General features: G+C 46.4%; 1 protein-coding gene across 6 annotated transcripts in view; it reads right to left on the bottom strand.

Moving 5' to 3' along the window:
• The window catches only part of AXIN1 (axin 1), a 72,607-nt gene that overhangs the window by 24,664 nt on the left and 20,521 nt on the right, over positions 1-27,422 (bottom strand). For all 6 annotated transcript variants that reach the window (XM_051632401.1, XM_051632405.1, XM_051632400.1 and 3 more), the window contains exon 3: positions 3,466-3,606. In XM_051632401.1, the coding sequence (XP_051488361.1) occupies positions 3,466-3,606 (141 nt within the window). The remainder of the gene's footprint in view (positions 1-3,465; positions 3,607-27,422) is intronic.

The raw sequence follows: 27,422 nt of genomic DNA, 5'->3' as shown, positions 1-27,422 counted from the left end.
ATGGTCATCCTTACTCTAGGGCAGGTTTGACTGGAATTGGGGGAAGAGCAGGCATCCCTCCAGGCTTCTCAGGGGAAGCAAAGCTCATCTCCCAACCAAGATAAGCCAGGACACACGATTAGACCAGAGGAAAGAGTGTTGTTGTTTAGTTGGACCGCAGGGCTGGGCTAAAGAGGAGACATTACCTCTTGTTTACCCATCTCAGCTGTTGTAGAAATCAAGAGAAGAAAGATATGGACCTAAAGCACTTCTGCATCTGAATTAGAACATCACATGATGACTGAATGCATTTCAGCTTCTGCCTGTTGCCTCCATCCCTAGATCTGCCTTAACTTCCCTGTTGTGACAACCCCCTCTGCCCAGAGGCTGTCTCCTGCACTTGGGGAAGATGCTATTTGTATGCAGGGTTACCAGACACATCCAGAGCAGCTCAGGACACATCTGAAAAGCTCCTGCAAGCCTGGGGCAGTCCCCAAGCCCCCCAAGCCCCAACCCACCAGGGAGCAGCAGCAGTGGGTGACTCAGCCTCACTTGCAGCCCTGGCAGGCTGCTGGGCTGGCACCCGCCTGGGCTTTGCACCGTGTCCTCTCCAGACCTTGCCTCTGCAGAAACCAGCTAAAACAACACAGCTGCCCTGCTGACTATAAAAACAGGTTTCAGCAGAGAGGAGCAGGGCTGTTTTGCCTACAAGGGCAGAGGAATTCGTAGGACACAGGAAGACTGAAAAATAATCAGCGGAGCACAGGCATTTAAGAGCAATGTTTTTTAAGCCACTCAAACAGCAAACCCACCAACAACAGGCACTGATAACATATTCGTTATAGAAATTCAAGCCACTGCAATAATATTTACCAGTGCTTGGAAAGACATCCTGCTGAAAGCTTGTCTTTTAGGCAAGCATGCTTGTAGCTGGTACCACAAAAATGACTTTTAAAAACACAGCAGGGAGCTGGGCCCTCCTGAGAAGCATGGGTCTGCTCCTTTTGCCCCAGCTCAGGGCCAGAGCATGGCCCATGTCTTTGCTAGGGGCTCTGCAATCCAGGCTGGGCATACAGCCACATCCAAGCCCTGTTTTGCCATCACCAAAACGATCCCACAGCTTGGGTAGGAGCTGGGGACAACCTCAACACCTCAGAGCACCAGCAACTGCTCCTCCTCTGGCTTGAGCTGGGCACAACTGGCCCAACAGGCCTTGCATCAAACCAGGCTCTTTCTGCACCCACATCCCTTCCTGATTTACTGCTAGCACTCTTCAATGAAATGATGTTTGTATCCTGATGATCCAGACACATACTCTTCTGATGAAGGGTCACTGAGGTTTCTGCCTTGGGATCACATCCAGTTCACACGCTGCCTTGGAGGAGAAGCTGGATTTCCTTGTTATGGAGCTTGACTGCTGTATGTAAACAGCACACACAGCAAACGAGGAGGCTTTTATTGCCATTTTCCTCAGAGGAGGCCTAAATTCAAAGCGTTGAGACATGCAAGTCTTGTCAAGCAGCAGGAGTCCCTTCTTTACTTGTGCCTGGTTGTTCTTCATTTTTGCTGCCTTGAGCAATTCTGCAAAAATTCCTTTGAAACTTGGGAAGCAGACAGGTTCAGCAACGCCGCGTAAAAACCAAACAAAACTTGGTACTGGAGTTTTAAAAGGTGTAATGAAGAGCAAATGTTGAAAGCAGAGAGAGTCTTTGCAAGCTGAAGGTCACGACTCTGTGTCCTGAATCCCAATTTGGGGATCAATCAGCACACATCCAGTTTGAGATGCATAGAAAGCAAGATCACAGATTTATGATTTTTGAGACTTGAAATAAACCACTGAGATTAGAGTAGTTATTAGCAGAAGGCAGCACACGTATTAGTGGTAATTAAAGTCCTAGAAGCAGCCTGTGGTGGGCATAGAAGGGACAAAATGCCTAAAGGCAAGAGGAGCAAAGAATAAAGAATGCATGGGATAGTCAAACAGAAATTATTCTGCCTGTGAAAGAAATATAAATTCTGGCTGCTGAAATAAAAATTATGAGGGTGAAGAACTTCTGGCATAAATGATCACAACTTATTGCAGGTATAACCATCAGTGCAACCCCATGAGTCCACTGGACCAGTGAAAGAGCTAATTAATGTTGAAGAGTTCTTACATCTGTCTCTCCTGATAACAAGAAGTTACATGACCCCTGCTAACTTCGGAGTACTGCTCCATATAATTGATGAAGAACTGCAGAAGGATGTGGCAAAGCAGCTGGATTTGTATGAAACTGAGCCTTTAATGAGCAGTTCTCCACAGCTTTCTGTCCCAGGGGCGCGCTCTGCTTCTCATGCCTCTTTGGCCAAGGTCTGCCCCCCCCATCTTGCCACATGACATGGATAAGGTAAGAGGATGTTGGCAGTGAGCAGGGAGGACTCAAGAGCTGCTCCTAAACGGTTCCAAGCCTCCACAGAGCCAGAGACAAGGATTCTACAGGCTCACACAGAGGCACCAAAGCAGACACAGAAGCCCCCTAACCACACAGCACCTTCACCAGCTCACCAGCACCTTCACAGTGTTAACTGATGGGAGGTGGGGAACTGTTGCAGCACCCATTAACAACATCCATGACACGGGATGGAACTCTCTCCAACAAGGTCTGACAGCTCCTGACATTCACAGTGACACTAAATGACTCTTCAAGGACTTTGTGTTTACAGCACTGCTGTTAATAAAACCCTCTCCTAATTCTGTAAACCAGTCATCTGTCACTTGAAAAATCAAAGGGTTTCTGCTCTACAGAAAGACACTTCACATTTGCACTACTAAAAAAACCCCAAACATTGAATATTTTTGCCTAAAGCCTTTTTTTAAAAAAAAAATATTACAGAGATGCAGTCACAACAAAATCTTGTAACCTTTTTTATCTTCCTTTGCAGACCATCTTTAGGGAAGGTATTTCATGGGTGAGAAACAGGGTGCTGTCAAGAAGGTAGGAACTAGGAAAAAGGAAGAAAAATTTGAGGGAGGGAGGTGTGTACTTATTGGTACTAGTTGTGTTAAAGAGCAGTGGTCACCAGACATAAACTAGAACTTCTACTGAAGAGCAATCACACACTATGCACTGTCAGCAAAAAAGAGACATACTCAGGTAAGTAGAAAGCTCTGTTTGACCTTCAGAAGATACTGTATCTCAAATCACTACAAAGCCATCCGACCTTTCCAATGTTTCTTGCACTTGGCAAGAAACACTGCAGGAACTCTGACTGCCATTTATTTTAGTTCAAATGTCTCCAAGGCCAGCAAGGCTGAGCAGTCTGCACAATGACTAAACAAGCCTTCTTGAACAGAAAGTGAGAATGATCACAACCTTGGTCTAGTGAGGTATTCCCCCAAAACCACCTGCGGCGAAGCCCCCAGCACTAACACAACATCAGCACCAGCACTGAAGACCAAACACAGTGTTGTCCCACTGGTTGTCCCAGCAGGCTGAGGTTACTTACACGCTGCTGTCAGTCAGTGACATGGTGTCAGCATCACTGGACATGCTCTGCTGCTCGCTGTCGTTGGCACTGGTGGCTGGTGCCAAAGCGTAGCCCGTGTTGACATAGTAAGGGTTAACAGGCTCTCTCCACGGCCCATGCCTGCAAGAAAAATAAAAGTCCAATTAGGAGGATACAGCCTTGACCACTCCCTGCATCACTGGGCAGCAGGACTCTGCCTGGAGCCCCACCACTGGTGACAGGCTACATATTAAGCTGCACTGACAGAACCTGAACAATTTTAAGCCAAAAGGAAACAGATGGGAATTAATGGAGTAATGAAGATGATACTGTCAAAGATGGAGAAGGCAGGGAACAAGACTATATGGAAGAAGCCCAGTTCCCATCAGGATGAAGAGTGTTCATTGGCTAGCTGCTTAGCATTATCACTCAAGGGCAGGTTGGATGAGGCTTGTGCAGCCTGGTCTAGTGGGAGGTGTCCCTGCTCACAGCAGGGAGGTTGGAGCCTCATGATCTTTAAGGTCCCTTCCAACCTTCACCATTCTATGATTCTGTAAGCAAGGCAGGGCATCTAAAAGCAATAGCTAGATAGTTAAGACAGCATTTTTTCTTGGTCAAAACAAGCTTCTGCTCTTCCAGTGGTGAAGGATGTGTAGCATGGCTCACCATTCTGTGCTTGCTTTACATCCCTCTCTACTCCAACATGTTTGTCAAGGGAGGGAAGTAAAGCAAGAAATGGCTGTTGCTTACAAGGCAGCACCTAAAGCTGACCTCAAATGTCACACTCGGGTACATCAAACACTTGCAAATTCCACCAGGAAGGACCATCTAATCCCACCGGCTTTTCCAATAGACAATCTGTTCAGGATCTATGAGGCCAGTCTGCACACAACCACACTCCTTGTCCTGCAGACAGGTTATGCAGGTCCACATGGAGCAGGCCAGCCTCCTTCTCTTCTCTTCAACAAAATGGTAGAAGAGAGAGAAGAGAGACTGCCTGCAGGAGCCAGCTGGGAAGCCAGTTCCTTGCACAGGAGGAGATCTGCATTAATGGCAGAGCAGTCCATGAGAGAAGCAGGCAAGAGCTCCTTCACACTGCCACTGCCACGGGCACAGAGCAGCTACTGCTGCCAACCTGCCTCTGCCTCTGCTGCTCCACAGGACAGCCAGGCCACACAGGCATCTTCTTGTCATTCTGTAATTTGCCAGGAGAAGGACTGAGCTGAAAGGTTCACACCTGCACAGCAACACAGCATCATTCCATCCTCCACCACCCCTCTGTAAGAAGAGCAGCATTTGAAGTTGATGAATTCCTGGGTTCTCCAAACTCTGAAAAATCAGAGCCCTGTTTTAATTCAGATCACAAAGCTCATCAGCATGATCTTTTACTTAGTAACTCAGTAACCGGCACCTGGTCGATGTGGTTTGTAATGGACCTTAAGCAAACACCTCCAAGGAGGACACAACATGCAAATTGTGTTTCCCTGTTCTGCTGTGAAAAGCTTTTCTGCTTGTACTGCAGTGGACAAAGTCCTACAGACATCAGAAAACAGTGCCTGCCCTGATGAGTTTACATTTAGATAAGACAAAGAAACCCATGAGAAATGCACAGATGGAAGGGCTGGAGGTAAGGAAGACACCAGCAAAGGCAGAAGTTGGAGGTTTCTGCATATTTGCACAAACATGGGACAGCCACTGTGTGGACTGGGACTAGCAGCCAATCCATTGAAGGTAGAGTTCTTCAGAATGACTGCTGTGTAATGTGGTACTCAGCGTACAAGGACAGCAGCGTTACCAAAATACTCTAAAACCCGAATTTGAGAGGGCTACGTTGCTTGTCACAAGCCCACACAAGCTCCAAGCTGTTTCTCCTTGAAGGAGGAAGTTCAGTGTAGTTGCAGAGTGGTGCAAAGAGCACCCAAAATGGTGCCACCTAAGGGTTTTCATGACTGTTTGAGGCAGAGGGAGCCTAGTGAGGTTTCTCCACACTCAGGTACAGTACAGAGCTGGCTGGGTACGAGCACTTACGGGCACCTTGGGATGGTGAGATACCACAGACACCATCTAGCACACAAACCTCCTGACTGTCACTGTAAACGTGCACTGGAGCAACCTGATTTCTATATTCCATCAGACTTCAGAACAGCTTTCCAGGGCAAATACTTAAGGCTGGAAATAATTTGAACAAGTTCACCTTAAAAAGCAAGGTATGGTAAGTGCAAACCTCACCAGCCCTCCTTCACCAGTTCTCCAACAGCATAATGGTCAGTTCTGAACACCAAAGGAGCACTGTGCAGTGCAAGCCTCTTGTCACACCTGATATGACAGCTGCATGATGGAGGCTGATACAACCTCTCAAATTGAGGCAGGAATGATGGATGGCTCAAGCCTTCCCTGCAGGCAAAGAGAAGGATGTTTTTTGGATATCCCAATTAAAATCTAGCATCAAGTTGTAGTGGATCTGCCAGGATTGTCTGGGTGAGACACGGATAATTCTAGCAGTATCTTAAGAAAGCGTTATGATAACTTAAAATGCACATTGCCATCAGTTTCTCTCCTTTGCATCTGCTGGTACAAAGAGACAGCAGCAGCAAGAGTTCTGAAGAGTTTGTTGGGTATGGATCTGAGGTGGCTGAAGGAAGCAAGAGCAAGCAGATGGGTCTGGGGTGGCCCCTCCAGAGGAGCTGGGATGGACGGGCTCTCCTGCAGGGCTGTGGGATTCCCACTGAGGATGTAGGCAAGAGTTTGGTCACAACTGCTGTATTTAGCTTAAGTTACACACTTAAGCATGTATACAGCAGGGATTACTTCCATTTTAGCTCTGCCTCTAATACATCAATGCAAATGTAAACGTTCGGTAAGCATAAGTAGATGGAAAGGGTATAGGATTTCAAAGCAATCGTAACAGGTTACATTACTTTTGAGGAATCCATCTGTATTCAATCCTTCTCCTAATGTTCCCTCTCCCTGACAACTCTCTTCAGCTGGCTCGTATCACTATTTGAATGTTTTGTGCCGTGCCTCTGAAGAACGCTTTCAACATCTATTAGGAGGAAAACTTTAAAGGAACATGGAGTCTAACAAAAAAACCTGGTCACTTCTGATCTGGGAGGGAAAGCTGCTTTCAAAAGGGATACAGGCACACTCAGAGCGATTCGAAATGTCAGCTAAAAACCTCACACACCGAGCTCTATGGGCTGATAAGGGCGATAAAAGGGAAGGTGAGCATTTCAAGTCAGACTTCACTGCAATTCCTGCGGTCTTCCGGAATTCTGTTTTATTTTTTGAGACAGAAAGGGCCATGAATGTGCTTGAAACGAACACAGAACATGTCACACATGGCAGAAAGCAAGCTGCACGTCCCTTCTGCAGCTCTCCATTGCTCAACCCTCAAAATAATCACATAAGGAACAATTATGATAGAGATCACAGTGACCCAAATAAGTCAACCTGACCAGATGCCTTTTCTTTGTAGAAAGCCCTCCACTGATCCCTGTCAATTCTGGTAATGCTGACAAGGGGCAAATCTGTTGTAGAAAACCAGCAAACATCTCCTTAGGGCTTCCTTCTACCCATTCAGTTTATTTTCCATGGTGTCTTGCTTGCATCCCATCCCCAGACACCCCAAATCTCCAACTCCTCCAACCACGACCAGCAGCACAGCACTCTGAGCATGAGCACCATCAGATCTTGGAGCTTCAACCTAAGTGAGAAGTGAGGTGAGGTCCTCTTTGGGCCTCCTTGCCCTAGCTGGAGTTCCCACAGCATCACAAGTCCCTAAGGGCATCCTTCTCCCTCCAGCCTAGGATCCCCAGTCCCCTTCACACAACTCCACCTGATGGTTATTTTAACTTTAAATCAAAGACACAAAGTCTCCAGTTTTTGCCAAACTGGCTGGCACACTCTGAGGAAGAATTGCATCACTTTCAGCATCCACAGCAGGAGGAAGATTTCCCAGATCCTGCCTGTAAAGCCAAACCCACATGGCACACCCTTCGGTTTTCAACAGTTACATACCTCTACCATTGATGTTCTTAATCAAGCATGGAAAAAAAAAACCCTAAAGCAAGAAGGAGCTCCTTGGAGACGAAAAACCTCTAGGCAATTCATTTCTGTATAATTTAAATTTTCACTGGAGGGAATAAGTTGCACAACACTCTATTGGCAGGTCTGAGAAACATGGTCTTCTCAAGACTGCCAGCAGTTCCAGTGTGGCTGGAGCAGCTCCCAGTCTAACAGGGAAGCTGATCAGATGCATCAGCTTTCATTGCTACCATCTTCTCCAGCTCTAGCACTGGATTTTTATGACACTGACATTTTCTGGAAGAAAATTTTTACTCAAAAGAAGTGACAGAACCCAGGCAGGCTGCCAGTCCTCCTCCTCTTGCAAGGGTCCCCCACCTCTTGCAAAGGTGTCTCACCTGCCGGACCCTGAGATCAGCTGATAATCACCCTAACTTCAGGAGCTGCCTTGAAAAGCTCTGAGCTGCAGAAGAGGTGGGGATGTTGGCAAGTCCCAAGGCAGGACACCCCAAAAGGGGCTCTGCAGAAACTCCAGATCTCTCACCACAGCTGATGACAGGTCAAGCAGCAGTGATACCCTCCTTTCTGCATGGCAGCAAGGAGCCTGGTGGCAACTTTCCTCCTCTGATGGGTAGCGTTGGAACTGAGGGATGACGCTCAGAGACCACAGACCAGGGCTGCAACTCAATGAGACCCAGTCACTGAGTCTCTGTTCTCTCACCCTGCTTTTCCACACCAGCTTCTGACAACTTCAGTTCAAACTTTTACAATCCTGTGTTTTTGAAGCTATTTCCAGACCTACATTTGCAGAAGGACACCAGCCCAAAGCACTCCCCTTGTTTGGTGTCTCTTGGTCATTTTGCCTTCATGACTGGGTGGATGCAGCCTAATGCTGAGACATCCTGCCAGCTCATTATTTTGACATCTTCCATTTATTCAGTCTGAAAAGATTAATTTTTCCATTTAAAAACTTATGTACTTCCATCCAAGATTAAAAAAAGCTTCCAAAATGACAGCTGGCTGAGTCTGCGGCTGGCCAGACACAAGCATGCAGAGCTCCCTTACTTCCCATACTCACATTTACCAACAAGTGGGTGTCTGCCACATCCTTCCTGCAATACCACATTTCATTATCCCAATCAGTCAATCAAATTAAAAGGTGCACATGTTGGCTTATGATGTACGAGCCGAAGCAAATCCCTTCAGCATATTTAAATAGCATGTGCTGACAAGGGTGTCCGAGCGACAGGGTCACCTTTAACCAGGGGATTAGAACAACATCCACCAGGAAGTCTGACTTAAAAGATTACATTAATCTACCACCTGAACAGAGAAGTCTCCATTTCCAAGCCATGGTACCAAAACCCCCGACAGAAGCTGCACCACACTGGGTATAAAACTATCGGAAATGTTCCAAAGTATTCACAGCACTCCCCGACACATCCTCATGGTATGTTCTGGAGCCAAGAACAACACGTCTCTGAAGATGCAAAGCTGAAAACCTTTAGTCCTGACTGGATTTAACCTACACTAAAGATGCAAAGTCTGCTCAAGAGGTTAAAATTGGGGATTTAGCTGATAATTTGATTGCAAATCCTTGAGGCTGCTCCACTTAAAACTCCTCCTAATTACTGCGGGTACTCAGACACTGCTGTGCATCTCAACTTTATCACTGCCAATGTCAAGCTAATCACATGTGTTCTAGGCAAGGGCAGCTTCTTCAAAGATCACATCAATTTTGGACAAGTTAATCTGCTCTTTGAGGTCTCCAGATGGCTCTTGCCAAGAAAGTTCACTTCCAGCCCTGCAGCCGGCGAGCGCAGCGGCCCCGGTGCTCTGCAGAGCATTACAAAGGAACCAGATCAAAGTTGTGTCTTACAAAAAAAATGAAATCTGAAGTTTGAAAAGCAACAGCAGCCTGTCACTCGTAGGCTTAAAGACGACTTCTGCATGCTCCAGCTATCAGGGAATTTATGATTACAGTCTGGCTTTTAAAAGCTGATGAAAAAAACGACGCTCTTTAGCGCTCCTTGCCTTTGCAAACCTCTATCTTCTTCTGTGCTTATTCATCCTCCCACGCTGGAGGAAGAAGGGAAATAAATAAAAACTTAACTAAAAGTACAGATAAGGGCTCCTCTTCTCTTTTATTCTAATGCATTCAATTCCATTTTAGGAGTACACAGAGATTATTTAATGGGGAGCTTCAGTAATTACTGTGAAGTATTAAAGTACAGTTGCTAAACCCAAGATCTATCCGTCTAAGTTCCCAATTCTGGCTGCTTTGCATTTACCAAGGACACACTACTTCTCTGGCAGGAGTAATGAACAGAAGATGCATTAATTGAAACCAATCATTTAGATCACAGGATACTGCAAGGGAGGTGAGAAAAATGGCTTAGAATTTGTCAGAATGAGGAAGGAAGCTGCAATAAAGGAAATAAATAATTAGCCCTAGCAGGCAAATAAAGACTGCACAGGCTAAATACTGTGGCTGTACTGCCCTACTGCCACCCTAACATTCTTAGGAGAGACTTTCAGCCAACAGGACACAACCACTGTATCTCAAGGACATTGCAGAACAAGGGCCTCAAGATTTCATCTGACCATGCATCTACAAATAAGCCCTCCCAGCTTCTCTTTCCCACCAGAGGCAACGCTGTGCTCACACATCACCCCCGTGTAATACTGAAGTTTATCCACTACTCACAATCAAAACTGTCAAAATCCAATTTTGACACACAATGAAGTCAAGTCCCTCCTAAAAACAATGCACATCTTCCCTACAGTAAGACCAAAAACCTCATTTATTGAATGGCTTCATGCACAAGACATGAGTTAAAATAAAGGAGCAAATCTGGGCAACATGATGTCTGCACATCAATTAACAGCACACTTGGATCATCTTCCTGAAATAAAGCAAAGGGAATGTCACAGAACATTTTGTTCCCTACCTAACAATAACAGGTATCTGCTTAGATTAAATCAATGTACTATTCAGAATTTATGCCATAATAGTTTGGGCTTTTTAAAATGATGATGTGAATGACACGATTAATATGAATCCTTACTCATTATGAAAGGCTGACACTAAACAGGCCTGGGCCATGGGGTTCACTAGTGTGGACACAGGCACTAATGTGGTCTCCTTTCCCCTTGCTCCAGCTGAGAGCTGGGACAAATTCAGCAACAGGCTGATAGGGAAGATCTCTCTGCTCTGCTGACTGGCTGCTCAGAGTGAAATGACATCTCTGCTTAATATGGCAAGTGATTATCTATATATACACGTGTTTGAGTGGGTGAACACACACAGTAGCTATCTCAGACCACATGCAGCAGTGCCAGCTCCCATGTCCCTGCTTCCCAGGTGATTCTCCCAGATAAATTTGGTCCAGTGGGGAGGAGAACCCCTCTGTATGGAGCTATGGGGTCTCTACACGGGTTCCTCTGTTTTTTCCCCATGGACTCCCTTCTCTGGGAAGGCAGGCAGGGCAGCTGGGAGATGTAGAGGAGTCACAGAGGCAATGGCTCTTCCCTGCAGGGAATGATACAACTACCTTGTTGCAGACGTAAAAATACCAGGGAACCCCCTCAGCCCTCCAGAGCCTTCCCCATCACGCCATGCCAGCGACCACCCATCCCCTCCTCCCACCCTGCCTGCAGCCCGGGATGCTGCTCCCTCCATGGATGGAAGGAGCTCCCAGCTTTCCAGGGGTGGGCTGGAAATGCAGACACCCCCACAACTCGGCTTCCAGGCCCGAGCAGCCCCCGAGCCCCCCAGCCAGGGCCTTGGGGAAACAAATGACTTCCAAATGCCTGCCCTGGGGCACGGGGAGACAGGGAAGCCCAGGTTTGTATCTGGGTCTGCTCATAACCTAAGGAAGGCAGCAGCTCCACTTAAACACCACTGCCTGCAAACTATCAAATTAATCCCGGGATTTCAACAGCTTTTCTTCATTATTTTTCGTCTCAACCAAACCACAAATTTACTTAATGACTAAACCAGGCGAGTGTGTACTTTGTTTTCCAGACAGCAGGAACCTTCCTAACGGGATCCAGGTTTTCAGAACACGTTTACCTAACGCCAGGCGAGGCAGAGGGTCCATTTCCAAGATGAGTTGGAGGCTTTTTTTAACCTCCCCAACCCCACCAGCGTCGTGGTCAGGGTATCTCCGAGTCCTGAGCCCAAGGAGAGGCGCTGAGCGGGGTGAGGAGGAACACAATAAGAACAGTGTGTTCCAGGAATGACTGAATAAAGGCAAGAGCAGGATTTGGGCTGGCAGGATTCAGCGCTCTAACTCCGTCTGCCGCTTTTCTTCTCCGTCTGAAGCGATGTTGTTTGTCCACGCTTCTCTGAAATGGAAAGTATTTCCTCTTGCCTGCTCGTTCCAAGGAAAGATCTGAGGAGGCCTGGTATAACCAGGCAGAACTGGGGATTCTCCAGTGCCTCAACTCTTCTTTTGCCAAAATTTCTGCTCAACAAGCAAGGGCTTACAAGAAAGAAATTACAAGCAGATTTCTCTGCAAGCTCACTAACTCAAGACCAGGGCCTATAGGATGAGTAAGTTTTTGGATGGGAACAAAGCATCCAGCTTTGGCCAGTGACTCCAGACCATTCCCCTCCTTTCTACATACCTTTGAAGTGTGAAGAACATGGGATGGGGCAGGGACATCTAAAGGTATGTGGACCACACTGGGGAATGGGCACCACTGGAATCAAAGGGCAAATAAGACCCTCTGGACTCAGCCCTTCCTTACATCACCAGAGCTTTTCAGGAGAACACAAACCCCAGCAACATAATCCACTGGCTGTACTACTTTCAGAGATAAATTTCCTGAAACTTAAGTCACAACAGTGATGTTGCTGATGGCAGAAAAAAAAGAGGAAGACAGGCAACTCAGGGGACTCCATTAGACAAAGACCAGTTGCATCTTTGATGTTAAACTCCTTGTTTGTACCACTGTTTGTACCACGTAAGGCAGGCTGAGCCTCACCAATGCAGACTTGTGGGCCTGACAGAAACCCTCATCAAAACAGTGCCATGGAACTTAATATTCATCACCAATTTACTGCCAGCGAACTTGGTGCTTTAATGTCATTACGAATCTGGGTGGCAGAAGAAACAGGTTGATTTAATATTGTGAACATCTATGACACACCTGATTTAGTGCCTCAAAACCCCTCAGGTTTACTGCCAGAGACCTTTGAGGAAGTCCTTCTAATGATGAGGTGGGTAGGATTACCAAGGGACCTCTAGTAATAATCCTGCACATACACACAGAAAAAAGACTTTATTTCTCTGAATAAGGTCTGGCTCATCAATGCACATGAAACAAAGAGGTCTGCCTCCAAGGAGAGTTGCTCAATGACGTCTTAACTCCTACAGAAAGGATCCAAGAAACTCCAGCAATTGAATAAGAACCTTTGAGGTGACCGAACTTCGACCTCAGCTGGTAACAAAACCAAAAACAGGGAGGGCTGGCAAGACCTGGCAGAGATAAAGCTGAGAGTCAGGATTTAATAGTGCTCTCAGAGATGCAGCTGATTAGAAACATCCTAATCTTCTCTCTCAGTGTATATTAAAGGTCAAGAAGTGGGATCAGATATTGGCAGCACATGAAAAAACAACTCAGTCAACCAAAAGACCTTTACAAAGGCATTTCATACCTTTGCATTAAAAATTCCTGCAAAGCCTTGTTTAACTTTACTTCTATCTAGGGGACACACTGAAGTTTAAAGTTAAGAGACCATTAGACAGAGAGAGAAGATTCCTGCCCCCCCTCTCCCCAAAGACTTCTGCCTCCAATGAATACTTTATAATGAGCAGGAGTTCATAAGCATCAGTTGACTATAACCAGGACAGATAAGTACAGCACCATGAAACAGAGCTTCTCCAGCAGTCCTCTGGAGTCTCACAAGCTCCCCAAACGGGGTCATTAAAGGATACTTGTTGGCTCATGTTAACAAGTAGCAGGCTGTATCAACAACAAAATACTGGCAAGCTGCAAAAAGCTTTTAAACTTGTCCTATCATTTACTGCTCAGCTCTGCAGAGATGTCAGCATCACAGTAAACGGATAAATCATAACTCGGTCTCCTGATCTCTATTGGGAGCCCATAACCTGATGTTCCTTTCTCAGTTCACACTGACCTGGCTGATCCAATGCAGAGGCTGGGGCAAGATGTGGGTGGACTGAATCATGCTATCCTTCTGGCAAGGTCCATTAGAGGTTGTCAGCAATGACAAGACCCCAGAAGGACCATAACAACAACAACAACAACCAGAAGGAATGAAACACACAGAAACCGTGCGTGACACAGAGAGCCAGATGCTGTTGAAAAGGATCTTTCCTTTCCTAGAGAAACTTATTTTTTCCTCTTTTAAGAGTTCAGCAGATGTACAGCAAGTAACTTACTGCTGTCCCCAGAAAATAGGGATACATAGGGAAGTTAGTCTTGTGAAGATGCTACAGCTGGTCCCCCAGAAAACAGGGATACATAAGGAAGTTAGTCTTGTGAAGATGCTACAGCTGGTCTTTCTTTTAGGGAAGAGCTAAAGTAACTCTTCCCTAAGTGGTGCAGAATTGTCTTCTTTCACAGGCCTAGTTTTGGGATGGTCACTGAACCTTGCATCCCCAGCCAAACCTAGAAGCCAAACCATCAGTCACTGCATCGAGGCCACACAGTCATGTTTGAAGATGATGCATGAAACCAGTGGACAACATTTCTCATTTCTTGAGGTTGCACTTTTACAAATGGATCTAAATTCAGTGGCTGACTGGCAAACCAAGAGCAAAGAGTCCAGGAGTGACAATGAAGGAGATGAGCAAGCACAGCCAGCTGGTGCAGGTCAATTAGCAACACCTATTAACTGTGTACACCTTGGCTGGAACCAGAAGGACCCCGCTGGGCACGCTCTGCTCTTGAAGGTGACAACATCTCCAGAGGCATCCACTAAACAGTTCAAGGTACAAGAACCAGTACACCTCATTTAAATGGATATTAAAATGTAGTGAAAAACAGCTAAAGGAGGCAGGGAGGGGGGGAAAAAAAACCACCAGAGCAGCTCACAGACAAATTGCACAGGGTAACTCCTGGGACACTGCAATACCAGAAGGTCCAGCTAAACCACAGACCTGAGGGGAGATGAAATACCTTTAATTGTAGCACAAGAGCATTAGGGCAGCTGTTGGGAGCTTTATAAATGCAGTCCATCCCATTCCTGTGCCCAGGGTAGTTCTCTGGGTGCTTTTTCTTGGTGTACTTTCCAGCAAGTGAAACTTGACTTCAAGAACTGTGGTGGGATTTGTTGGTATTTTTGCCTTATGCAAGTCTTCTGTTTTGGTTCTCATCCATTACAAAAAGCAGATATACAGGCTTTTACCTTTATTACACAAATTCCACAGTACCTTTTCGTCTGGTATGCACTATTTTGGGGATATATATGATGTACCATGTCAATTTAAAGTGCTGTAAAAGAGTTGCTTGAGCTTTCATTCCAGTCCTACATATCCATATTCCATTAAAATCAGTTGACAGTTCTGTTTAGGAAAAATAAGTAAAAATGCAATCAATGTGCTTTTTGTTCTAAATAAATTAGCCACTGTCAGATAAAAGACACTTGTATTTTTTTTTACCTCAATTTCTTAAAGACAGAAGGCTTGGTGATCAAACTCTCTGTTCCTACTGACCTCTTTTTGCTCCCTCCAGAAATCCTGAGTACAAGGTATTTGCTGACACTCAACCAAATTCAGCAGGGGAGGGAAGTCCCAAAGACACTGCAGTAATTAGTGAAAATGGGAAGGTGTGGAGAGACTCTAAGTGCTCTGAATAACAACAAGGCTGCAGCCAGGTCTCAGCCGAAAACCTTCAAGAAGAAGAGATCTTACAACTGCCTCAAATGCAAACTGAAGTTTCAGCTCCAGCTGACACCTTCCCACATCAAAGTCAGCATGGACCTACTGAAAAAAAACCCAAACATTTTGGGAGCCCCAGTGCTGAGACCTAGTTTAATTCTGCATTTTGGTTGGCCATGGACAAGCCTCAACTCAAATCACCTCCAGGTGACACAATGTGTTGTTCCTACCACTTTCTTCTGCAATAGCAAGAGGACCCAGAGCAGAGCACCACAGCTTTTCTGAGCCCACTGCCACATGCTGCCATCATTCCAGCTGCCATAATGAGAAATGAAATCCTGCAGATGAAGGACAAGGCTGTTTTCCATGTAGAGCCTGGAGAACAAGAGCTTGAATGAGGCTTTGTGCAGCCCGGTCTAGTGGGAGGTGTCCCTGCTCATAGCAGGGAGTTTGAAGCCTCATGATCTTTAAGGTCCCTTCCAACCTTCACCATTCTATGATTTCTAGGATTCTATGAACAGCTGTGTGACACAAACAGACCATCTGTTACAGAATGCCTATGTGCTCCACTATACATACAGGATTTCATTGACCAGGCAGGTGGTACAAAAATGCCTCATTTCTTTAGGTGTTTTCTCCTTAAGACAGCAGGAAAAAGCCATCTAGTTTAGAGAAAATACCATCTTCTACTCCCTTCTCTCATGCCCATGTATCACTCTTATCATCTGTGACTGATCCTGCACATCCTCTGCAGAACTTCATCTGCTCACGGCTCAGCATAAACGGATTGTTATCCTTATTTTCCTCCTCTTTGTACCTTTACATCACCCAAACCTCATGCTGAATGCAGCATTATTCACCTGGCTGGTGATTCCTCTACAGCAATTTTGACAAGTGAATCTTGCACGTATCTGTGATGCTATTTTGGAGGAGGGAAAAGCTATTATCCTCTTATGCACAAAAAGCCAGCTGCAATGCTGGAATAGTCAAAATTTTCTCAAAATGTGGATGCTCAATTTGAAATGCTCTAGGCCTAACACTCAGCATTTTTGTAAGGCTTCAGCCTTGACATTCTCAGCACATCATTCAGTCTGATCTGGGTTCTAAGCTGCACACAGAAAGGTAAGGCTGCACAATGACCTTCTCCCAGGGAGAAGAGCTGCCATACAGCTCTGGCAGAATGGAAGCACCTGTGTTCTTCTGCTTGCATCTTCTGCCTCTTCCCCTTCAAGACCTTTTAAAGATGTAGGAGGCAATGAAGGTGCCCTGTGCACCTTCCTTCCTACCTGCGCTGTTAGTTCCCCTGGCACTAGCCATCCCACGCACTGAACAAGCAAGAGTCCTAAAGAAGAGTCTGTGATCACACACCAACAAGTAGCTACAAGAGTGGAGAAAGTTATGAAACACCACATGATAGCACCAAGCATCAGACTTACCACCATCCCACGGCTACATGGGACACATCCCCAGCCCCTCTCCCCCATTCAGCTTTATCAGGTCAGCTCCCAGTCCTCCCCTCAAAGGCAAAGAGGGTTTGTCTCCTCTAACCTGCCATTCACTGCACAAAAGGGAACTTCACCCTGTTATCAAAACAGGCTGAGATGAGTGGGCAGGCAGTATCATCCTCCTGCGTAACAGGCTTGAAAACAGGCAGCTTCAGCTACAGCACCCGAGAACCCTGGGAAGCATCAGAAATACCCCTTCCCAGTTTCAAACTCCTGTACAGCCCTGTCTCTTGTTAGCTCCCAGCATCACCTGCTCACCACTGGCGGATCTCACCCTTCTCACCTCCTCCCTATCACTGCCCAAAAATGCCTTTATTTTGCTGAGTGCCTTTTCTGGAGGGTGTAAGAAGAGAGCCAGCTCACCTAACGACGAGTATCAGAGACTCCAGAATCATCACCAGCAGCAACAAGAGCTGCTCGTTTCCAGTCTCCGAAGCCTCAGCCATGAGCATCGTCAGAGCAAACACATTTATAAGATACTCTGGCTGCCCAAATTTTAAACCATCTACTACAGAGCTTGTGCAATTTTCACAAGCTTATAATGTAATCAAATAGGATGGATTCTCACACGGACAGCAAAAAAAGGGATGTTCAAGCTGCCAGCACCCCTCCCACCTCCAGCCACCCCCTTGCCAAACGATACACCCCTGCTTCAAAGTGGGAAAGCTGGAAAGTTATCAATGAAAAGTGAATTGTGAGACTCTGACATGAGCAAAACAATGTAATTTCCTCCCCCTCTGTTTTTGCTAAAATTTGCCAAAATAATTCAGCCTTCGGCAGAATCTCAGCGTGGAAGAACACCAAACAACACAGTCTGATAAAGATATGAGCAACTACAACAAAGTTTTATATAATGGGAAATGTTAGGCAACCATGACTACAGCCATTGCTGCCAGCTCCTCCTATATAGTAAATTGAGTGAAATTTTAACATCACTATTAAACCCCTCTGCAAAACTACAAGTGAGTCTGAATCTGAGTCATAATATCCTTGGCACACATTTTGATTGCAAGGTTGATGAAAGCACCCATCCTCAAACCTGTGTGTGAAAACCCTGGATGAATTAATCAAAACATGCAGGAGCTTGTGACACTGAAGTCTGAGCCTGCACATTCACATCTGCAGTTGTGAGCCTCTTGCATGACACGCCACGACAGCACAGAGATTTGGTTGCCAACTTGTGCTGTACCTTGTCACATCCAGGGAAGAGAGAACAGTACTTTTCAGCAGTTCTGATTCTAGGACGGAGCTTTCTGGACTCGTGTATATCCACAGCACGATGTTAAAATTCACACTGTAAATGAGCAAAGAGACTCATCTGCTTTGTGTGTGTTGCTATCACAGGAGCTGCTCAGTGGCATCATCTTCTCTTCTCAAGAGGATAACAGATGTCTATGTAGATGTGCATTTGTTGTGCAGCTTTAAGCAAATAACAGCTACATTTATGAATTCCACTGTTGATGACTTATCCTCTACATGCAGAATCACTTCACTGCTTTTCTTTGGGCAGCAGGTTGACTGCCTGGTGGGACTGTGTGCCTGACCTCCAAGTCTTCCACTTCACCACTGAGAGCAGTGGTGGAAGTCTACCTCAGTCCAGATGAACCATCAGAATAATTAATCAGCCTGCTTTCTCCAGAAGAAAGGAAGAGGCCTTTCCCAAGCAGCTGTTTCCTGACACTAACTTTTCAAATCTCCCTGCAGGGTTTATTCTCTGGGAAAAGTTAGGGAGCAGGTTGGGACGAAGAAATACCAGCACATTTCCTTGAATGGGGCCAACCCCAGGAGATCAGGAGACCATGCATATCTGTGAGTGGCCACTCCTGGGACCAAGAAGATCATTTTTTGTTGAAAATGCAGTTGCACCCAAAAAACCTTTTGGGGATTTTATTCAGTGCTGCAAAGCTGAGGAGATATGGGGCCACAACAGCTCTCAGGACACGGCTCACGAAGACTTTAGCTTCACTCTTGGAAAGAATGTCACTGCTGGGGAAGACTTCTGTCTCCCTGGTAGTTTAAGGCCAGTTCATGAAGTGATAAAATGCTGACATTGACCTTCCCTGAGAACGTGCTAAGAATCCAGAAGAGTGACTATACCCCGAGCCTGCTTCTCTGCTAGTCAGAGAGATGTTTCCATCAGTCCTAAAGAGGATGAAGGACCGTGATTTGATCAGCAGGAGAGGATGTGTTGGTGATCATCAGACCCTAATAAATAATTTCTGATTCTGATCATTTCCACATTCCCCAGTGATGAGAATGAGAACTAGTAGGCCAAGGTCACCTACGGGGGCTGCTTGAACAGTGATAAGGAACAGGTCTGTTCAAACAGAAGTCTGAAACGTGTGGAACTTTTAGTTCTAGAGCAAAAGATTTTGACCCAGTTTCAGATTTTAAGTCCATCTCCTAAACAAAAGCAGCTGAAGTTTAAATGAGCCAATTCTGAAGATCATTACACTGCTATTACACAATTCTTTCTAATCCCTGAAGTGTGGAAGATGTGCCAAGGCCAACCCAGGCACATCTTTGTCATTTCTGCTGGACTTCCAGCCTTTCCACTAAAGATTTCATTCTCCTAAGCCATTCTTGACAAATGCCAAACACTAAAATCTCCCAAATATTTATTGTAATTTCTTTGGCCATGCTATCACAAGTGCCTGAATTCCCTTTCTCAGTTGGAGAGCTATCTAGACCAGAGGTCTCCAAATCTTTCAGCCTAATAAACATCACAAAGGCTCATGAGCCCCTACGAGTAGTAAGAGAGAGATTGTTTGTGGCACAAAAGGAACAAAAATGACCAGCCATCCCCTGCTGGCTGTTCTCCTCCCCTAAGAACTTGGCCTAATCCCCTCCACCCTACAGCCCATAAAAAACAATGTGCCAAGGAAAGGGAGCAACTGCTATGCATACTGATTCCCCCCAAGCTTGGATGTGGTTCCTGGAGGACCCACTGCCAGCCAACTGCTAAGAGCAGCCCCCTCTGAGATGCTGTACTAAGGCAGAAGGTTGCTTTCATCCCTCTGTCTAAGGGACTGACCAAAGAAACCACCAGGCTGATCGTAGCTCTCCTGGACTCATGCAACAGTGGGGCTCTTCCTACAACTTCTTTGGGTCTCCAAAGCCCAGCAGATAAAAGGGCTGTGGAGCCTGCAGCTACTCTCAGATCCTCCCCAAGCCAGCCTGAGAGAAATGCAGGCTCATCCAAACATTTTGGGGAGAAGGAGCACGTTCCTCTATTTCTTCCAACATGCTACCATAGCACCTTTTAGGTGAGGAGGTACACACGCCTGCTGTCAAGCCATGCAGGGAGCAAGAGCACCAAGGGAAAAGGGGAAGACGCACCAGAAACAGAGGGTTATTGCAGCTCCCAAAGCCACCCCTGTGTGCTCAAGTGTGCCAGGAGGAAACCTGGAAGCACTGGTGTCTCTAGAAGCCACAGTTGAGAAGGTAACATTATGAAGCTATAAACTAAGGTTTTACTGCTGCTGACTAGCTGGGACATGCAGAACATGTGTTGCAGGGAACATATCGTGATTTTATTAGCAAACACAAAGCCATTCATGCAGAGTGGCCCAAATGGGGTGGGTTGAATTAAGAGAACAATAGCAGCTCATCAGATGGCCCTTTTTTCACATATGCCTTCAACTTACTATGCTAGCAAATGCTTAAAGCAACTTGGAAATACATTTTCATCCGAAGAGCTTCACATTATTAACACACTAGATGAAAATCAGAGTAATTGAGAACGTAACCTATTCCTGATGCCACTCATTAACTGACTAAATCTAAACCACCAGCACTCAGCCAGCCTCCCCCTTTGGAAACTCACTTGTGACCAAGTGACTATTTGCCCAATTTAGCCCAAGCCAGCCCTTTGCAGCTCTGCTGAAGCTGAACAGGAGTGTTCGGGCACTGAACACAACACTGCCTCACTGCCTGAGTGCGTGGGTCACAGCAGAGCTGTGGACCCCTCAAGCTGTCTAGGAGAAGATGTGCTCAGGCTCAGACCACTCTGAAAGGAAAAAAACCCACCCCGTTGCATCAGAGGCTAATGCTAACCATGTTTCCAATCTGACCACGGATTCCAGTTCCCCAAATAACAAAACAATAGACACCAAAGAGGAAAAGTGGAAACTGCTGCTTGGGGAAGCTTGCCATGAGGTGCTGGCTGGAAGTGCGTTGGGACTAAACCCTGCTGGAGCTGGGCTGGGGCTCAGCATGCCAAGGCAGCCTGCAGGACAGGCAGGGCTGGATTCCCCCTTTCCAAGCTGCCTCCCTCCCCGTTCCACCTCCAGCTCTCCTTGCACAGCCCAGTCGATGTTTGTGCTGCTCACTCATCCCAGGGTGGGAGAGATGAGAACAGAGGAGCAGAAGAGACAGGGAACAGCATGTAGATGGCCCTGGGGAGGAGAGACTTCAAAAGTCACACAGCAGGCTTGGGCTCTGAATGTGCTTGCAACGGACACCTCTGTAGTGACTTCAGGATCTAGAGCTGCACTGGTCTTGCTTTATGCCTGTTTTTTTAAGGCTTTACTTTGCAAAACAACCAGGTAGGTGAGCAGAGATGCTGCTGCTTTAAAGCTGGTGTGAGGAACAGCCTGCTTCCTGCTCAAGGCTTACATTACGGATTTGCCACAGGACACCGGTACAGATGATAAGGCAGCAGAGCCCTGGCTTAACCTTTGTCAAAGAATTCCTAATCTTCTTCAAGATTAGACTTCTGTTCTTCTTAACTGCCAGCCCAACAGCCACCTAGACTGCAGGGGGCCAGGCCCACAAACACACATTAATTACATCAGCTGTAATTCACACCTCTGGAGGCTTTTGAAGCGCCTAGTTAAGTGCTTTTGCATAAGACAATTGGGGAAAAAAAACCCTAGTAGCATATCACACTGAAATACAGATTTCTGTTCTGGAAGGAGCAATACACAGATTAAACCCCAATATCCCAGCAGGTGAATTCAAGCAGATTGTTTCAAGTGCAGGTCTGTGTGCCCATCAACTCACAGAGTCCAACTGGATGCCTCTATGATTTGCAACAGCAGCAGTGAAACAGCCATAAGGTGAGCTCAGCTCCTCATTTCAGTTTGCACCCCAGAATCCAGCCCTTCTCCCCCGCAGAGGAGCTTCCCTGCCCCTGCTCACCACCAGCCATGTCAAAAGGAAGCAGGAAGTTCGCTAAGGAAGATGTGTCAGCCTGAGGTGAGGGATGTTCTGCTGGCCAGTCTCTGGGGAATGAGCTGGGCATGGCTGCTTGGGCCAGCAGAGGAACCTGTGGGTAGGAGAGGTCGGTAACTGTGCGGTCGCTCCCTCTGCTCAGCACCCTGCAGGGAAACTTGGAAAGATTTCGTCAATCCCAGGTTGGTGCTGTACAGCTTTCAAGGCAGGAGGGCAAAATTATTTTCCTGAAATTCACTGAAATGAAACTGCAGAGCAGCTGGGTTTGCTAGGAGGCAGTTCCCCATTGCATGGGGTGATGGCTGCAGCGAGGAGGAGGCCAGAGAGGTGGGCACTGCCGAAGCCACGCAGATCCTGACCCTAACCCACAGAGCAACGACATCCAAAGGGAAATCTCCATACTTCAGACCTCTCCCTGCTTCCTTCTGACTCCTTCAACCTGGGGACTCCAGAGAGAGAAAACCACCAGCAGCTTGCTGATGATGGAAGGGCCAAAGCATTCCAGGTATCAGGCCATCGGTACCTGGAGGCTGATGGGGGAGATAGTGGCTGGCCCTCAGCTCATCCTGCTGGAATGGTCAGGAATGGTGGTGGTTTCTGCCTCCCAGCAGCAGGGAGGCAGGGGCAGGACAGAGGACACAGGTTTTAACCATTTCTGCAAGTTCAGTATTCCTGCAGTGACCACATGCTGCACCAGAACAAACTTCAAGCCAATTGGAAAATATAAAAAAAAGGACCCAACTGTAAGGACTAATTGCTTAAGATAAAACTACCCCTTATCTCCCAAAAGGTTTTCCCTGACTCTTTGGTGCATGGCAGTTCTCCTCTGACTAAAAACGTGAGCTATTTACCGAGGGTGGGATTTTCATGAAGGCCTGTAGGTGTGTCAAGGCAAGGTCAGTGAGGACAGAGGTGGTTTTTTATATTTCAATTCCTTTTTTCCTAAGGCCAACAGCTACAGCTTGGAAAAGCTACCAAGCAAGCTTTCAGGCCCTCAGATTACTCTCCTGGTCTGCAAGACAAGCAAGAAACTGAAAGTCAAACACAGGCTGAGAACAAATATTCCAAGTTAAATATGTTAATCAATTAGATAATTGGAGGGAAAATGCTGCTCAGTGCCCCCGAAGAGGCTGGGAGAGGTCAGTGGGGAGACGAGGCAACGCTGCAGAGAGGACAGCTGTCCTCCACGGAGCACTGAGGTTGTCTGGTGGTGCACAGCTCACCTCCTGGAGCCACAGCCAGGTGGGTCTCTGTGGTCCAAGTCCTCCAGACCTTCCAAAAGCAAGCTGCTTTCAACAGAGGGGATTCTTTGGGATGGCAAAGCCTCCATGTGCCCAGGAATCCTGCATCACCACGCCTGGGCCAGGGCAGCAACCACCTCTTCCTGCAGCCCCTGCTCGTGGACCAGTGCAGCTAGAACACCACCATGACTCCCAGGCAAGGCCAAACTCTTTCTTTGGATAGCCTGGAAAGAATCCCAACAATTTCAACAACAGCCATCTCCCTGCCCGCCATCTCCCCAGGATTTTCAGTGCAGCTCCTCCAGGCTGCCCCTGATACCCCGGCACCAGCGAGTTATTTCAAACATTCTCAGCCCATGTTGTGTGTGCCCTGTTGTGTGCTGAGGTAGAGCTGGGCGTGAAGAAAGCATTCGTTGAGTTAACTCTGTTTTACTCTGCAAGTGGAACAAATTTCATCACCCCCTACAAGTCCATTCTGTTTTCTATTTATACCGCAGCCATTTGGTGCAGGACTCAGGAGCAGCAGGAACAGGTGATGTAATGCACTGTACAAACAGCATTCTGTTCACACAGTGGGAAAATAAAGTGCATTCTCTTGGTTTCTTTGATCACGCTTAAAACAATCAGATTAGAAGTCACAGATAACCCAATACATGCTGAAGATGAAAGGACTCTGAAGAAATAAATCACCCAAAGTTAGATATTAAGCAAGATTTCTCTCTCAACAATCAACTTATCTGTGGAGAGAGGAGGAATGACCATGTGGTTTCAAAATCCTGCCAGGCATTTTATTTATTTTTATAATACCATAAAGCTACTCCACCCACTTTTTCAGAATGAACGTTGCATTACACAACACATCAAAGGGACTTTATGGCCTAAATTAAGCAATAAAATAGTTGAGATTGTGCGTTATGCTGAAAATTGGCTGGCTCCTGGTGCCTGGTGAGATGGGAGGTGAACACCTCGTGTTCAGAGCACCTGAAGAAAACTCAGGGCGGCATGGCCTGAGGTATCAAAGTGTGTGGCACCTGCATTTATAGACCAAAGTGAAGTTGGAGGCCTTCAGCACCCGCTGTAACCCTCTCTCGCCCAGGGGATGGCATCAACTGAAGGCATGGCATGGGATATCAGTGCTGGCATGAAGAGCTGAGGCATCAGTGGGATATGACCTTTCATCCCCATCACCTTTAAGGTTTGGTTTATAGGAAAAGCTCTGTTGGAAGCTGTGGGCCTTGTGGATGTGGTTCCCCCATTCTAACAGCAAGCCATGCTTTGGGAAAAGGGAGCTGGGAAAAGCCAGGGGAAAGCTGTTAGCAGCACAGCCACATTTCCCACCATCTGTCCATCTTCTGTTTCTCCCACCTCGATCAAAATTACACAAAAATTAGAAAGCATTCAAGCCCCTCTTGAAATGTTTCCTAACTTGCATTCATTTTTAATTGGAAGAGAACCAGAAAATGGGATATGTGAGAGTGGTGTGCTGGTGCAAAGTGTTTCATTTTCCAGCTCTGCCTCACATCCTTACACAAGCAAGGTGTGAAATGAGAGGCTATCAAGAGAGGAGAAAGTTGGCAGGTCCACTGCTCCAGAGCAGAGCAGGGGCTGAGTTTCCACTGAAGCAGCTCAGGAGACGCAAGAAAAGTCAATTTGCAATGAGACACGAGCTGGCAGGTCCCACAAACCCCGGCGCTGCGTGTCCTTCCCTTCCTGCTCTCAAAACACGGTTTAAAAAAAAAAATAAATCTAATTAATTTGGGCTCTATCATGATTTTCTGCGGCCTGACTCACAACGTTTGATCTCCCAGGGCTGGCAAGAGGTGTTTGAGCCTGCCCTAGGAGCCCCTGGCGCTCCAGCCAAGCACCAACAATGACTAGACAGACTTGAGGGCCACTCCTTCTGTCTATCAATAGAGTCACTGTTGGGCAGGCTGACTCACCGCTCTTCCCGAGACCTGTTCGGCACCGGTTCTCCATCAAAAGAGCAAAAAGAAAACCAAACAGTTCTACATTGACTGAGAGTAGTTTAGCAAGAAGAGGGGTTTTATTTTAAGGTTTTGTTTTTACGAGGTTGCGCTGCTGCTTTCGGGTGGCAGAAATCGGCCAGGATGACACTCTCCTGTGGCTCCTGCTTCTAAGTCATGCTCTAAAGGCACAGTGAGGAGAATCTTCAAACATACAGACAGAGCGTAAGGAAAACACATGCACACAGAAGTTCTGGAAGCCCCCAGTTATGGGAGCAGAGCTGTTCATAAACCAACCTTTCTTGGCACAGCATCTCCCAGGGCATGAGAGCACCTTGCGTTTCCCCTTGATGCCTCTCAACCCCCTTACACCAAATATAAACCCCCAGGACTGCCCCTGTCAATCTACACCACATCTTCCTCCACTGCTCCCCAGAGCTGTGCTTGGCCTCAGCACAGCCAAGCCCTGGTGGAGATCAAGGGGAGGTTGAACATACCCTGCCTGACACTTCTATTGCTGCTGTAAAACATGAAAGCCACCCAGAACTACAACAAAGAATTCCTCAATAATGTACAAGTTCAATTAAGTCATAAAGTTTAATGCCCCACCAAGGACAGATGCAGCTTGGGAAGATGACAATGAAAGCTTCAGCATGACTGAGCATAACATGAACCCGGGAGATGCAAGTTTACAGGTAGACCTTGGCCATGCAATGTATTCCCCAACAAAGTCACCCCAGCATCACACACCCACATTCCCATGCCCTGGTTCCACGGGAATGCCAGCAGGGGTGGGTCAAGGGCAGCTGAGCAGCTGCAGCAGACGGGACATGAGGACCAACTCCCCGTGCAGACATGTTGGACTGGGCTAAGACATACTTCTAGTCTGAGTAGATTCGTGTCTGGCATGGCCAGTCAAGACCTTTTCTCTGATCTACAACCAGGTACCAACACACACCAGTGAGAATTGGGATTCTCTCCATCTATTGACTTCCTCCAGGCTGCTAAGCTTTAATTAACTGATTTCTCTATGGTATTCATGAACATCAGCAAGCTCTACCACATCTTCTGATTAACTGCACTTAAGCAATTAATTCCAATTCAGCCTATTCCTCCTGAATCTCCATGCAGTGTGTCAGAACAAAGAGATGCCACCACCCTGCTATGAAGACAGTAGCTGTTTGAAGAGTGGTTTGGAAACGACAAACCAGACTTCTGCACAAGATATAAAGACGGTCTTTAAGGTTTCTAAGTTCTTTGAAGGCCTTCAGGACTTTACAGGAGAGACCAGTCCCAGTACAAAGAAGTCACCTGATGCAATTACAAGAGATGGTGGAGTCCCCAAACTTATCTCAATCAGACACTCTTGATTTCCTGTTTGCGGCATTGACAAATAAAAAGCTCTACATGGCAGGTAATTATACTTTACAGAGGACAACAATTAAGAAATAGCCAATTACACTTTACAAGCTCAGGATAATCAAAAGCTTCCTCAAATATCTTAGAGTTGCAATAAGCACTTAGAAATGGCAACTCCCAACAAATTGCAGGTAATTTAGAGCAATTCACACAGATGACATATTTCCCTATCTGTGCTCAAAACCTTCAAACCCCGTTCTGAAAAATACTGCAGGAGTTCCTGGAATTTATCACTGCTGATTTCTAAAAATAGTGCATTGCCCGTTCCCACCTTCACTGGCCTTGGAGGTGAGATGCAGGACCTCTGGTCACCACACTGCAAAGAGAAATGCACCATGAGGAGAAGAGATTTTTAGATCAGGTTTTTAAAACCGTGGGAGGATCCTGATGAGCATTACCAATGAACAACAAAAAATCCATCCCTTCTGTTATTTGATTTCATGCTTGATTTCAGTACAGCATTATTTGGTTTAAGCCTTCTAGCTTTTAAAGGAACAGCTACCTGCTTTATTTGTAACCCAGTGCTGTAGCTCCCAGGCAGCCAATGCATGAGAAGCAGGATCAAACAGCAAATTAAAAATCATAAATGACTGACAGGAAAGAAATATACCTTTCTCATTTTTAAAGTGTAACCTCTTAGACAGGAGATTTAAAGACACCCCTAGAGGTGCAGAGTAGAGATGGATAAGGATACAATCTAGTATAGACAGCTGCTACAGCGTGGCAGGTTCATCCCTCACTTTCAATGTGTAATTTTTTTGGAAAAAAAACTAAACC

The sequence above is a fragment of the Apus apus genome, chromosome 14, assembly GCF_020740795.1.
Source record: "Apus apus isolate bApuApu2 chromosome 14, bApuApu2.pri.cur, whole genome shotgun sequence".
In the NCBI taxonomy this organism is placed as follows: domain Eukaryota; kingdom Metazoa; phylum Chordata; class Aves; order Apodiformes; family Apodidae; genus Apus; species Apus apus.
Note: the sequence above shows the minus strand (reverse complement) of the source record. Positions and strands in the feature narration are given on the sequence as shown.